The sequence below is a fragment of the Rousettus aegyptiacus genome, unplaced genomic scaffold (assembly GCF_014176215.1).
Source record: "Rousettus aegyptiacus isolate mRouAeg1 unplaced genomic scaffold, mRouAeg1.p scaffold_m13_p_3, whole genome shotgun sequence".
In the NCBI taxonomy this organism is placed as follows: Eukaryota; Metazoa; Chordata; class Mammalia; order Chiroptera; family Pteropodidae; genus Rousettus; species Rousettus aegyptiacus.
Window position 1 is genome coordinate 154771703 of NW_023416306.1, and position 14166 is coordinate 154785868.

Sequence of the window (14166 nt, forward strand, 5' to 3'; positions counted from 1 at the left end):
TTTCAGATCTGTTTCTCCTTTATACATCAGCCTCTGAAATACATTGCAAAGGAAAGCAGAGAAAGATCTAACAGGCTCATCTTAGAGCCAGTTTTCACAGAAGAAAATATTTAAATGGCACCCTTCCCTGCTCAGATGTGAGTCCTTCTCATTCCACAACAGACAACAGGGATGTGCAGAGGCAGCATTTTTAAGAGATATCAAAGATATGGTGTCATTTTTATAAATGAAAATAGGCTAAATTAATACCTCCCAGACTGTGTTAATGATCATTACCCTGGTGTCCAAAATACTGGTTCCAAATGTGAACAAAGTAAATTCATTAGAAAATGAACATCACTGGGGACCGAAGAGCGACAAAACTCAACACTGTTCTATTTAGTAATCATCACTCTAAACCCAATTTTTCACCTTTGGACCAAACCCAGCTCCCAGTTTGTTATACTCTGCTGTGAATTTAAATGCAGATGACATCTATCATTAACCTCATTCTCAGTATTTTCTTAACTGTTAATTTTTCTTCATTTGTATAATCTCAATAGATTATAATTTATATAGATTTACAGAATACTTTTATAATGCAGAGGAGAGATGATAAAAAAATTTTATTGTAAATCAGGTTCGCTAAGATACAACTCAAACATTTCAGGTGCATAGTGAAAAAGTTTATTTATGACATTCAAAACTCGGAAGAAAAGACAAAGAATGCACAAAAGCATCACAAAACTATTACATAATATAAAAACACAGGATCTGAGCTATTTAAAGACCCATAGCTCGGGATCATCTGTGTATCACAGCAACACATTCAATACCAAAGGGTGGTAAAATATGGTATTTTAAAGGAAAAACCACTCAGCAGGACATAATGATCAAATAACAATTTGGTACAGAGCTCTTAACTTACAGATCATAGGAGATGCTGACAGCATTTCTCATGAGAGGAGACATGTAAAACAAGTTGACTGCCATCGATGACTGGTTGGGATACTTTTGTATTTTAAAGAAAAGACTGTGACACTGTTTCCCTTCCAGACCCCTTTTTGTAATGTCAGTATCAGTGCATGACATAGAACAATAAGGAAAGAATGCCTTTGTGGTTGGTTGCTAATTGCTTAAATATTTACGAAAAAAGCTTGACCATCTTTCAATCAATTGATAGATCTCAGTCCATAGCACCAAAGCAGGCCTTTCAGAAATAAGCTAAATGGCATAAAGTAGTTTAGGAAATCTTCAAGCACCTCCCTCTATTCCAATGACTCTTACCCTAAGTCTGGTTTTCTTATAACCCATCACTTTGATTACAAAGCAGCTTTCTTCTAGGAATTTCAAAACGCTTCCCGTTATTAAGGGAAAATGAGTACACCAGAGTCATGGTTACAGGGTTGATTTCTCTAGACTTTACTTGCTCCTGAACATGGCTAAATGGAAATAATACAACTTGATTAAATAAACAAAAGGTATTTATGGGACAATTATCTCAGAAAGGGATATTAGTGGAGTTTTTAATATGGAATTTCTTAGTTTAAAGTACTATTTAGTACATGAGAGAAAGAATTAAGATAATGTTTTCCAGATGATTCTTGCCTGAGCCTAGAAGTCAACAACAACCACCAATCCCATGGGACATCACAGATATGGCATTTCAAGCCTCAGTGAGGATGAGAGTGCGGGAAGAGAGCTCCCTAAACTGACTGCCAGTGAAGGGCTCTTCTGCAATCCTATGTACTATATTTTAAACCAAAACTTTAGAATTGTTCATGGCCTTATAACAAAACTTAAAGGAAATATACTTGTCCCCTGGAAATCATTTCACATATATTTTATCCCTAGATAAGCCAAAACTACCTGCTTAAAGTGACCGAAAACCTTTGAATTTAATTAAAATGTATCTCTAGATTTCTGGAGTACCTTTCCTCATTTCTTAGAGTGAAGAAGAGCTATGAAATTAACTCTAGTTCACACACCTGGGGCCTATAAGAAATTAAAATATCTATAATAGAAATCGTGAGTTCAAACAAGCACCAGCACTACAAACAATTGCAAAGCCAGAGCCTTGCCCTTGGACTTAATGTCTGAGGGAATGACTATTTGTAAATGAACCCTGCTATCAAGGCATTAGGCAATTAATTCGGTTTTCTTAGCTTGGAAACAAGAAATTCAAACAGGAGGAGCTTTGTCTGGCTTTTTTGGTTCAGGCAGGGACAATGCAACACTCCAGAGAAAGCACTGACTTCTGAAATCGGGCTTTACAGTACTTAGCAAAGTTTCTCTCACCCTTTCAGTCCCAAATCCTACCCTAACCTCATTACCCGAGTAAGTGGGTAGATGTCAAAGGAGTGTCCATAGGTGCTGGACTGATTAGACAGGGCAAAAGAGTAACGCTGACCACATTCAGGTACCGACAGAGCCAAAGCAGTTGTTCCCTGAGGACCTTCCCGCATGCCCAGAAAACAGGCCACCAGGAACCATGCTGCCAGTGCTGAACAATACTAGAAATGATCAAGACATCAGAGAGGAACACAGGGAGCTAGTCCCTTTCTTTGTCTCTCAGCTACACGGAAATGAGAGCCTAGGGATAAGGATACCATGTGCATGAAGACTGGAACTTTGGCCATGAGGATACTCGCCACATCCTAGGTTGTTGGAAAGCACCAGGCTTATGATTGGTTTTAGAGACCCATTCCCTACTTGCTCCCCAAAGAATTATACATCAGGGCTCCTTGAGCACAAACACAGTGAATATAATGACTTGTTCACTAAAGAACGTGAATCCTGTAACAAGCTACCACTCACAACAACAAAAATGAAATTACCTTCCTTCAGACAGAAACTCACTTTCCAATTCTTTTCAACCACTGAAAATTCAGTTACAACAGGGATGATGCTCTTCCCTTTTCTGGTAGATTCATGAGTTCTATACTTTTGGCCAGATAGAAAGAAACTGTTAAAAAGTTTGATGTGGACCTTACAATCAAGAGAAAGTCTAACTGGAAGCTCTAACAAGGAGAACAAACTGTGTGTGTGGTTTGTTCTCCTTACTGCTGCGTAAATGGCCATCCCACCAGGATTAAAGATGGTGATTCCAACACCTCGCAGGACGATCAGTCTACAGGGTCACAGCTTGTTCACAAACATACCTTTGTGGCTTGAGACTCTTCTGTGATGCTGATCAAAATTAACCTATTTCATCCCTTTCTTGACCATAGTCAAAACCAACTGAGGCTACAGTGACACAACTGGAACTCCACCTGGCTTCTTCTAAACCCATCATCTTTTTTTCATGGTGCTAGACTCCTAAATCCCAGAGGTTATAGAGATGAAATCAATCTTCAGGTCAGGATTACACTTAGCAAAGGAGACCTACTTAAAAATACTTCTAAAGTCGATCCTGTTGGAAAAGGTGGCAAAGTGGGTTTGGGATTTCTCCAACAAGCAGAAGGAAAGCCAGAACAATTCCAACTAACGAAGTGCCCCTTCCTCAAAAACAACAGTATATATTAGGGTCACTCAACTCTTTACCTTAGAACCACAAACTTTTGAGTTAAAAGGCATTCTTTTGCAGAAAAGTGGTCTTTAAATACAAAAATACAGACTTTGGCATTTGGGTTTCACCTAATTCTTTCAACAATGGACTGGGTAGGACTCATCAAAAACATATAAACTCAGATATTTCCTATAAATAATAAATTTTACAATAATATCTAATCCCACTGATAAATATAAGACAGTGAGCATTCATATTTAACTCTTCTACATATTTAAGGGACAATATATACTTTATAAAAGTACAAGATTTTCTTTCCTTTAGATTCAAATATTTTTAAAGTGCGCGACTCAATTAAGAAAAGAGTAACTAAAAATGTCCTCATTTTGAATTGCTACCTATTTCCATTATAAAGCTGCATATTGTGTGAGGATTGAGTTTTAATCCAGAGTCCTGAGGATGTTTCATAAAGCAAAGAGATTGAAGTCCTTTCAGAGGACTTTATAGTTACCCTCACTCCAACAGTCCAATTAGAGAAAAAAAAAACAGCAGAAATTATGGCCTGAGAGAGAGGGGAAATACAGCAGGAGTTTGAAAGATGGAAGCCAAGAAATACTTACGAAGACCACCTTCCAGGTAACCCATGTTGAAGGAAACAAGTCTGCAAAAATCCAGGTCTCTAAACTGATGTCTGTGCAGGCAACATACTCTAACTGGACACTTGTCAAAAGGAACAGAATGGTAGAATCATCTTTGTTTAAAAATTAAAAGCTTGTAATTTTAAACTCTATGTGGTGGTATACTTAAATGTGTTTACTATATGTTTCTTTTAAGTTTTCTGTTTGCTGAAAATTTTTCATGGTCAAATATTGGAAAAAATGAACCCTTTAAACATATCTTCCTTTCTAAAAGCCCCATCTCTCAACAAAGTAGCAAAAATAAACAAACTGAAGAAATTTAAAAATTCAGCTGCTCTGTGTAAAGAATCCCAGTCTCCCTCCTATGATGAAACACTTTCTTTTGATTGTTTGTTAATGTTTATTTGTGCTCTAGAGAACAGGGTGAGGGTGAAAACAAATGATTTTCATTTCATCGTTTGGCTCTATAAACTTGGACGTGGGGAGACTAAGGAAATAACTACCTCTTAGGATTTGCTGGGTTATGAAATTCTCAGTAATTACATGTGCCTCAGTAAATAATATTTGTCCCTAAAGTTCAATAATTTCAGAAATTTAATATGAGATGGTAAATTAATTAGTAAAAATACCTTCTTTCAGCAATTTTGTGCAAATGGAACAAAGAAACTCTGACTGAAATGTAACAATGTCCAGGACTTGAAAGTGACCAGACAATAAGAGGTACACACAAGCAATGGGAACAATTCCCTCAGGCTTCCCTGATGCAACAGAACAAGAATTCCAAAGAAAATAAGTACAGAGAGTCTCACAGCAAAAATAAACAATAAGTATTACCCAGGGAGCTTGCTATGGCCTGGCAGCTCCATTTTAAGAGAAAGTCAGAAGTTAGTAATAAACAGGAAAAATAAGCAAAGCTTTAGCTGACTGGAAAACAGCTCAGTAGAAAATTATTTTATAAAGACTGTATTAGCAAAGGTATGTTTTGACTTCAGTGATGAGTGGTCACTCAGCTATTTGATGAGATGACACACAGCAAGTTTGCCTTTCACTGCCCAGTTAGACAGTCACTAAAATAATTTCTAATTTCTTACAAGGTATATAAATTTTGGCCAGTGTAATCTCTACAAAATATAAAATAACGGAGGTATGATTCCGCTCAGAGAACGGCAATGCTATGGCAGTCCACGACATCTTACTCTACTTTGGGCTTTGCTCCCAGGGGACCAGAAGGTGCAGTCCATATCACCCTTTACTCATGACACAGATGCTAAAACAGACCTATTGTGAGGAGCCCGGTCCCTCTAGTACCTGCTCTTGTACAGAGGGGAGGCCTGGAATGAGCCAGAGGAAATACTGTGACGAAGGTGACTCCTCAGAGCAGGCAAAGGACTCTGACAACTGGAATCACAGGATATCCTTCAGTGGAGAGTCAAGTCCTCTGTACTCACTCCTGGGCATATGATTCCCTCACAACCTAGAGCTCCTCACAGGAAATGCCAGGGTATGTCGGTGTCATCCCCCCCAGAAGGGGCAGATTCCTCCTAAAGCATCATAGGACTGGCCTGCGGGAATAGAACATGCTCATTTCTCAACTTTTCCTAAAATCTCCTAAATGATTCTATCTTTAACTCCACAGAAGAGGTGGCCTCAATGGCTCAGAGCAGACGGAAGCCTTCTGAGAAACAGATGGTCAAAGGCAAACTGAAATGTGCCAAAAAAAAAATAAATAAATAAAGTAATAAATAAATCTAATTATTCCTCAAAATTCTAAGGCAGTAACAGACTTGACACAAGGAATTAGAAACAAGGAGGTACCGACAACCTCAATGGACCTTTCTCTGCCTGAGGCCTTGCCACCCTGCCCCTCTGGTGACCACTGGCTGCAGCACCCTTTGGCACTCCTAGGCCTCAGAGTTATAGAGAGGAAAGGCAGTCACCAGGGAAATGCAAGCTCTGGCCTGGTAAAGAATAAATCCAATCAACGGCAACACTGAAACTCATTATCACCTCTCTTCAGAGACTTTGAACACCAAAAGTTTTAAGCCCTCAATGCAAGAAACCTAAACCTAGAAACTTCAGAAGTCTGATTGGTTCCAAAGCAAAATTTCTAAATAACACTCAAGCTCTAAAGGAAAAAAAAAAAAGTGGTAGGAAATCTGTTTTTTTTTTTTTAACCTTTTCTCTTAGATTATACCCCTTCTTCTTTGAATATGCAAAAAATAATAATTTAGTAACACATGACTTTCAAGATGTGAGTTCTGAGATCAGTCCAGTACCTAACTGCCACCATTTCTCCTTCAACCACCAGCGCCCTTGGTAAGGGACACTACCTCTTGAAACAGGAAGTGATGGAGGCAGTTTTAACTCCCATAAGATCCTAGTTACACCGATCATCACTTTAGATTGCATGGGAGTTTTTGCTGTAATGGCAACAACACAGGCTTAGGAATGGGGAAAGAGAAGGCAAAAAGGCAGAGGTGAACCATCAGGACTAATAACACCCCTCAGAGGCAGTGAGGGCTCCCGGCCTGTGCTAGAGACCATGAAGAACCAGCAGGCAGAAGTATGGCAGTGGTGAGAGGCTGGACAGAGCTTTCCCCATCCAAGAGATTAGGTTCCTTCAGGGATAAGTGCTTTTCCCTCTTCCAGCACTTCCAAAAAGAGAGTGGGTATCACCAAACTCATCTGCAATAAAGGCCCTGGGCAAGGAGAGAGCAGCAATTGCAATAATATACCTTGTACCAAGACAAACCTCTTTTTAAAAGACAGCACCCAACTTCCTTTTAGGCTGTTGCCTCATAGGCACCTTTGCAGAGTGATTTTGCTGGAGTCTGAAGCAAGAAGAGTGTGAGTCAGGGACCACAGAACAGGGGCACTACACCACCATCTGCAGAAGCCAAGAAGGGGGAAAAGCTACACAGGGTCAACAATCAGGCACGCCAGGCAGGGCGTGAGGGTCAGGCCCCTCACGCCCAACTTTGAGCTGGCAGCCTGCTCCAGCCAGCAAACACCTGCCTGCCCTGTCCCCATGGGCCTTCAGCTAGTGTAATAGATGTGGAAGTAGAGAGTCTTGTTGCGTAGCAGGGAGTAGGAGTTGTCAAACTTGAGCAGGTAGATGCCCTCTCCGGGGTAGTCGTGGCTGCCAGCCTGCACATCTCGGTGGCTGTCTCGCCGGTACACAGGCATGACCTCCCCATAGCGACCCCGCAGGGAGCTCCTGGAGCCTCTCTCCACATCTCCAACTGGGACAGGGTCTGCAGGAGCAAAATGGCAGAGTATTTGGATATGACTTCAGAGACTGAATAAGTCCTGCCTGAAGGTAAGGGAATGGACCAGGTGACCTAGTGGCTTTCACCCAGGGGGGATGCTATTGTCCTCCTACAGGAATGTGGAAATGCCTGGTGGCCTTTCTGGCCATCACAGCAACTAGTTGGTGATCCGAGGATCCAGAGGTGATAAACATCAGGATTAGTAACTGCTCATTAAAGAAACACCCCACTCCAAATGCTAATAATGTTTCTACCAAGAAAGAAGATTTTAACCTTAAGGAGCCTACCTAGCTCCAGAAATGTCTAGACATTTCCAAAAGGGAGAGAATGATATTAGAAGGGAAGATTCCAACATTCCTTCATTCAACAGAGGAAATAACTAGCCAATGGAGGTATGAAATGTAGACAATCATGCCATCTAGAATGACCTAGAACTCCTACTCGGCCTCTTAAAGAACAGCAATAAGACATGAGGTTCTCCTCCTCCCTTAATGCCTGAAGGTTTCCCTGCAGACTTGCTTTTACATGAAGAAGCAGGTTAAAGAATTTTAAGATGATATAGGAAAACTAAGGAATAAAATTAATGCTTAGAATGTGCTCTCATATTACCAACGGGATAAAAAGTGCCTCAGGGCCATCCGGAGAAGGTATTGCAAGTAACAACAGGAACAAGCAGAGAGACTACTTTTAAAACTGCTCCAGGCATGAAGTAAAGAAGTAAAGGGTAGTCAGGCAGCTGTGACCCTTTGGAGGTGGTAGAGAATGGGTACATTAGGAAACTGTAATCACTCAGTTTGGTTCCAGGACAAGAATAAACGTAAATGTCCCAAAATTAAGAGAAAAATGTAAAATAACCTCAGATTTACATGTGTTCTGAAAAAAATGTCTCTGTTCCCAAGGAGATGTTGGGGAAACAGCAAATACTGATGAAAAGGAGAAGAAGCTTTCCATTAAGGCACCGATATTAACCCTACCAGAATGTTCTTTGAGGGTCTGATTCTGGCCTACATCACTCAACTTAACTGGCAGTGCTGAAACAGATTCCTTACCTGCTTTCTAAGGAAGAGCAGGACTAGTACAACACAGGAGGTGGTCACTAGATACTGGGTTGAACCAGGAAAGGAAACTGCAAATTATGTTAAAATTAAATTTACCTTCAATCTCCTCCTCTTCTTCCTCATCTTCATCCTCATCCTCACTGGAATCACTGACCTGCACCGTTATGTCAGTGCTGGTTACAGGGGTCCAGTCAAAATAAACTCCAAAGCCAATGTCATAGTCGTCGGTTGCAAACTCCCAGCAGACACGCTTCCCCTCTGGATGGGTAGGTACCCGGATGGTCACCACCTCACCCCGCTTCACCACCAGACGGCTGTTCTTCTCTTTGCCCAGCTTGCTTTTGAATTCCTTCATCTTGGCAAAGGTCCAGATGCATGGAGGAGCCATCAGAGGTGGGGACACTGAAAGATCAGGTAGCTTGCCACTCAGAAACCAAGAGGATATGCTGCCATACTTGGCATTTTGCTCAGGGCAGTTGTCACAGTCAAACATTCTTTCTACTGAATTCTTTGACTTCCTTTCACAAGTCACTTTCTATCTTTCCTTCCATCTGTCAGCCTGCCTTTCTTTAAGTACCCATTAGGAACAGAAAATCCACCTTCCACAGCCCCACAGGACTCACCTTTCCTGTGGTCCCCCAGAAGGTCTGCAGATTCCAAATCAGCTGAAAGAATATCTACAGCTCCTGTGTGCTCAGACTGGATCATAATGATGTCCCCAGGCCACTGTGGAACTTGGTACTTGGCCATCTGCACAACAGAATTCTGGTTTAAACGACGTTTTAGAGTTGCAGATTCCAATTAGCCCTTTTTCCAAATGAAGGCTGCCCCCCTGCCTGTCGCTGCCGCTCTCCCATCTTGAAGCCCAGTGTGCTAGTCAACATCCCTTCTCTTTTCTCCATGTCCAGGTTGCTAATAAATTCTACTACTTTTTTTTAAGCGCCACCGAAATGTCCCCTAGTTTAAAGATTCTTTCTTGTTCTCACCTAACTTTTGCAACTTTTCTTTTATAAAATCCATGTCTGCAAAATTCCTCAAAACTTGCTACTGACTTTTGTATCAATAGCATTTCTAGGTCATGTGTTGGTCTTGCCCCGGCCTGCACAGTACCTCCCTGTGGCTCTGCTCATGACAGCTCTTGCGCCTGGGGTTTAGCTCAACTCTCACTCTACCACACAATTTTCCTGCTGCAGTTCCCATTCAAAGGTTACTTCCAGATCATTGTCATTCAATTCACCAAAGCACTGCAGAGAGAATCCAATTTGTTGTCTCTGTCTCTGTGATCTATAAATAATTACAATTTCCCCTTAGACCTCCCGAAGAGTTTGCATGTAAGCAGTGCATTTGCTGCCAAACATCTAAACTGCATGGCAGAGTACAAATGTCACTTGATACTCAAAGCCCATAGCAGGACGCCGCAATCTCTCCCTAGTGGGTTTCACTTCAAATCACTCAGATTAGTATTCCTCTGTTTTATGCTATTATGCCTTAGTTTCCTACTCCTTCTCCAAGTAACTGGCAGGCAACTCGAGAAGAAATCTATACCTATTGCCAACATGGGAGAGCACATCAGTGAGACAGTGGTCCAGTTAAGAGAGGAGAATTTTGTTTGCAATAAATAAATAAATTTGTAATCCTCCCAGATTATATTCTCATAATTATCTATTTCTGGAAAATAAACCTTTTGATTCTTAACTCCATTTGGCTAACTTGATTAAATAGTTCTTCCTTTTCCATAAGACTAAACAAAGGATTTAGTTTGCAACTTATTAGCTGGATAGCCTTAGTAAAGTCACTAACATCTTTCAGCCTCAGTTTCCTCATCTGTAAAATGGAGACATAATGGTACTTATCTCACAGGATTGTTCTCAGGAATAAATAAAGTATTGTGGATAAAATGTTTTGTAAATTATAAAGTATTATACAAATGTAATTATAATGTTTAGCATTGTCTTCATTGGCACTAATGCCACTCGTTATTATATGTTAATAATGATACAAACAACCATTCCTCCATGGCAGGGAGACCACCGCTATCAATATTACTTCTACAGAATCTTTACCATAAATACTGAATACATCTACCACCAGAAAAGTGAGACTAAAACTCGGTTCAATGGTGTAAGGTTCTTCACATTGAGAACACATAAACATTCATTCTAACACTTCATTTCTGGAATAGGTGCCTACTGGGTGCTAGTACAGTGATAGGCCATGTGGGAGTTACATATGGTCATTCTCCAAATAATTAAAAATCAGATGCCCCAAAGAGAGCAAAGAGAATTCTGTGAGCCACCCTTACAGCGCTTTCTAAATCCAACCCATCCATATATAAGGAAGTTCTGGTGCCATAAACTCCTGCTTTTCAAAGAGAGAGAGCAAGAATGTGCTCCTTACCTCTGCATGTAGCAATTCCTGTTCCACCAAGGCCTGAGCCTCCAGGGTACCGGGGAGTTTCTGCAGGTCTTCTGTGGCATCCTCACTCACTGGAGATACCATCTGCGGCCTCTCAGAGGAAGAGAGCATGTCAATTCAAAGACTCTGATAAAAGGCACGACAGCCCCAGAGAAACTCAGAAAGAAAACAACCTTCAAAAGACAACTCCCCCCTCCCCCTACCCCGCCACAATCTCTACTGTCACTGTAGCGGACCACTGCCCACAGCTGAACTGGTGACAGTGTATGAGGGCCCAGACTGCTGAAGCCACATCCCAGGCTCCCAGAACCACAGTAAACACACAACTCAGTCATCTGAGACAGACTGCAAGTCTGGTTTTATTCCTCAGTCTAGGACTGGTGCCATTTGCTCTGCAAAGAATTTAAACAAAACAAGACTTAGACTCCTAGTTCCGTTGTACACATAAAGCCATTGGTTAGAAGCAAAAGGAAGACGCCTCGCCTAAGTCAAAAATTTATCAGCAAAACCAACGAAGCGCAACCTCATCAGCAAGGCAATCCCTCTCCACAGTTATCCCGAGTTGTCTTTCAGAATTTCCATTTCACGCCTTGCCTTTTACAACTCCGCCATTGGCATCCATATCACACCCAACTCGCTGGGTAACAAAATAATCACTTTCTTTCCTTTTTTAAGCATTTTCATCTACTATCCCAATAACTTAAAACACAACTATTTGAATAGTTAATTTTAAAGAAGCAAGGGAATAATTTATGCTCTCATTTCCCCTGGCTTCTAAAAAAGACTAGAAAGTGAGTTAAGTGCCAGGGCTGTAACACAATACCCCAAGCCTCTTGGGCATCTGTTCCCAACAAAAAGAGGCATAGATTCTTTAGAGGAGCAGTTATCAAAGTATCATCTGGGACCCCTGGGGTCCTTAATACTCTTTCAGGGGAGTCTGTGAAGTCAAAAGTTTTCATAATAATTCAAAAATATAATTTGCCTTTTTAAATTTCATCTTCTCAAGAGTAGACAGTGAAGTTTTCCAGAGACTACATGACATGTGATATCTCAACAGATTGAATGCAGAAGCAGATCTGAGCATCCAACTGTCTTCTGTTAAGGCAGACATTAAAAAGATTTACATCTCTCTTCTTGCTAAATTATTTTTGCTTTGGAAAACAGGTTTTCATTAAAAACATGTTGTTTATGTTAACATGTAATGAGTGTTATTTTTCTTTTCAATTGAATCAATAACAATTTAAAAAATTTTTTTGGTTTTAATTTCTAATATAGTAAACATTGATAGATATAATCCACATAAATAAAACTTCTTTGGGGTCCTCCATAATTTTTGAGAGTGTAAAGGTTTGAGAACTGCTGCTCTCAGGCATAGTTTCCTGAGAAATGTGAGTAAATGACTGGGACACAGCACTATACGCCACACGGGGAAACAGAGTGCTCATTTTGAGTTCGTTAGTTTCTTCTTTAACTTCTTTCTTTCTTTTAACATAAATTTTTTAAAAAATCACCCCTACTTTATAAATTATCTCTTCTTCAGATAAAACAGAGCCATCTTTTAGAAGATCCAAGTCACTCCAACCTACCTCAGAACAAACAAGAGGTAGCTGCTATGAAAATCAGAGCTGTGGATATGTGGATTTTATAGGCATGCTTGAGTACTCCTGTGTAAATTGTAAATTGGTCTAGGCTATCTATGAGCCTATTTTATCCTCATAAACTCAGAAATTATAGTCCACTTTTATTTATTTATTATTATTTATTATTATCTGTCTCACTATTAGAAGGTGAGCTTGAAGGCAAGAACTGGGTCTTATTCGCTGTTTGCACAGTATCTACAGCCAAGCCTGTCAAAGGGAACCCTCGGGCTCTTTGCACTCTGACTCCATCTCTCCTAGAATGACCTCATCTCATCTAGCCCAGTGCACTTCAGTCACAACGGCGTCTGAATCTCTTGAGAGTCCTCAAACAGTTCAAGCACTCTCTTACTTAAAGGTTTTTGCACTTGCTGTCACTTCTGCCTAGAATCATCTTCCCCTAGTTACCTCATAGCTTCCTTTCCTTCAGGTTTCTGCTCAGCCATGATTTTCAGGAGGCTTCCCAGATATCCATATATAAAATGGCTCTCCCCTCCTTGGCCTCATCACTCTTTAAACTCTTACCCTGTTCATTCCTTCACTGTACTCATTACTACCTGACATATTATGTACTGCATTTTGTTGATTGCAAGATGCATACTTGTTTTCAAATTTTAATACAACTGAAATATGGGATGTCCTAAATTTGGTGGTGTCTTAAAACTGCTACGGGCCTGGACTAACATTGAGTCTTTCCACAGTGCTCGGAAGTGCCACCAACTGAGTCGACTTGAAGTCCTGTTTAAGGGTTTTGTTTAGATCACATCTGCAGAGTAAATTTAGACAACAAACTAGTGACTGAAAACTTGTGGTTCATATTCTCAGGGGAGTAGCCCCCACATACTACCAAGGTTGAGATATTCAAGTTTCCTTTCTGTCCTTTGCCGGGTAGAGGGATTTTTTCCCTTGTTTATCTTTTTACTGAAGCTGTAAGCTTTTGGTGGCCCAGCTCCATGTGGGGGTCCCTTATTGGACTTTCTATTTTAGGGGCATGTTTTCCTTTCTTGGTGGTACATAAAATAGCAGTTCATCTTATAGTTGATGGCAACTTAGAGTCTATGAAATGCGATGTATATGTGTTTTCTGTCTGCTTCCCTCACTGGAATGTAAGCTCTATGAGAAGAGGAACTTAAATTGCTTGTGGTATCTTCAGTGCCTAGAACAGTGTCAGAAACAGAGCAGGCTCTGAACAAATATCTGTTCAATAAATAAACAGTAGACACCCAATAAATACTTGCCAAATGAATAAATTAATTTTTCCTTGGGAACGAAAGAAGATGATTTGGAATGTGAGAATACAATAGTTAATTTGACCATTAGCCTGATCTTACTGTACATGGCATCTAAAATTTACTTTCTTCTTTATCTTCGTGCATGCTACTTTGCACAAATACAGTTTGGCTTGTTAAAAAAAGATATTTTAAACAGGACATGCAATAGCTACGTAAATTCAATATTTATATTAGCATTTTATACTCTGAAGAATTAGCAAAGGTTATTTTGAGAAAAATTGCAAATCATGTGATACTATTGATAAACCACATAAAACTCTCATTGTGAGCCTTGTGTTTGTGCTGGACTGGAGCACCGAGGCCATCCCAAATGGAGGGCCCAGCCTGGCCGGCCAGCAGCCAGACACACTAGGGAAGACAGAGTTGTGCC

The 14166-nt window shown here is 40.4% G+C and overlaps 1 protein-coding gene across 1 annotated transcript in view; it reads right to left on the minus strand.

Annotated features, from left to right (window-relative positions):
- Positions 1-587: 587 nt before the first annotated feature.
- TMED8 (transmembrane p24 trafficking protein family member 8) overlaps positions 588-14166 on the minus strand; it is a 31932-nt gene continuing 18353 nt past the window's right edge. The window contains exons 3-6 of the mRNA XM_016156615.2: positions 10850-10958; positions 9076-9202; positions 8549-8854; positions 588-7379 (exon numbers count right to left, since the gene is read on the minus strand). Of these exons, the coding sequence (XP_016012101.2) occupies positions 7162-7379; positions 8549-8854; positions 9076-9202; positions 10850-10958 (760 nt within the window). The 3' untranslated portion in view covers positions 588-7161. The remainder of the gene's footprint in view (positions 7380-8548; positions 8855-9075; positions 9203-10849; positions 10959-14166) is intronic.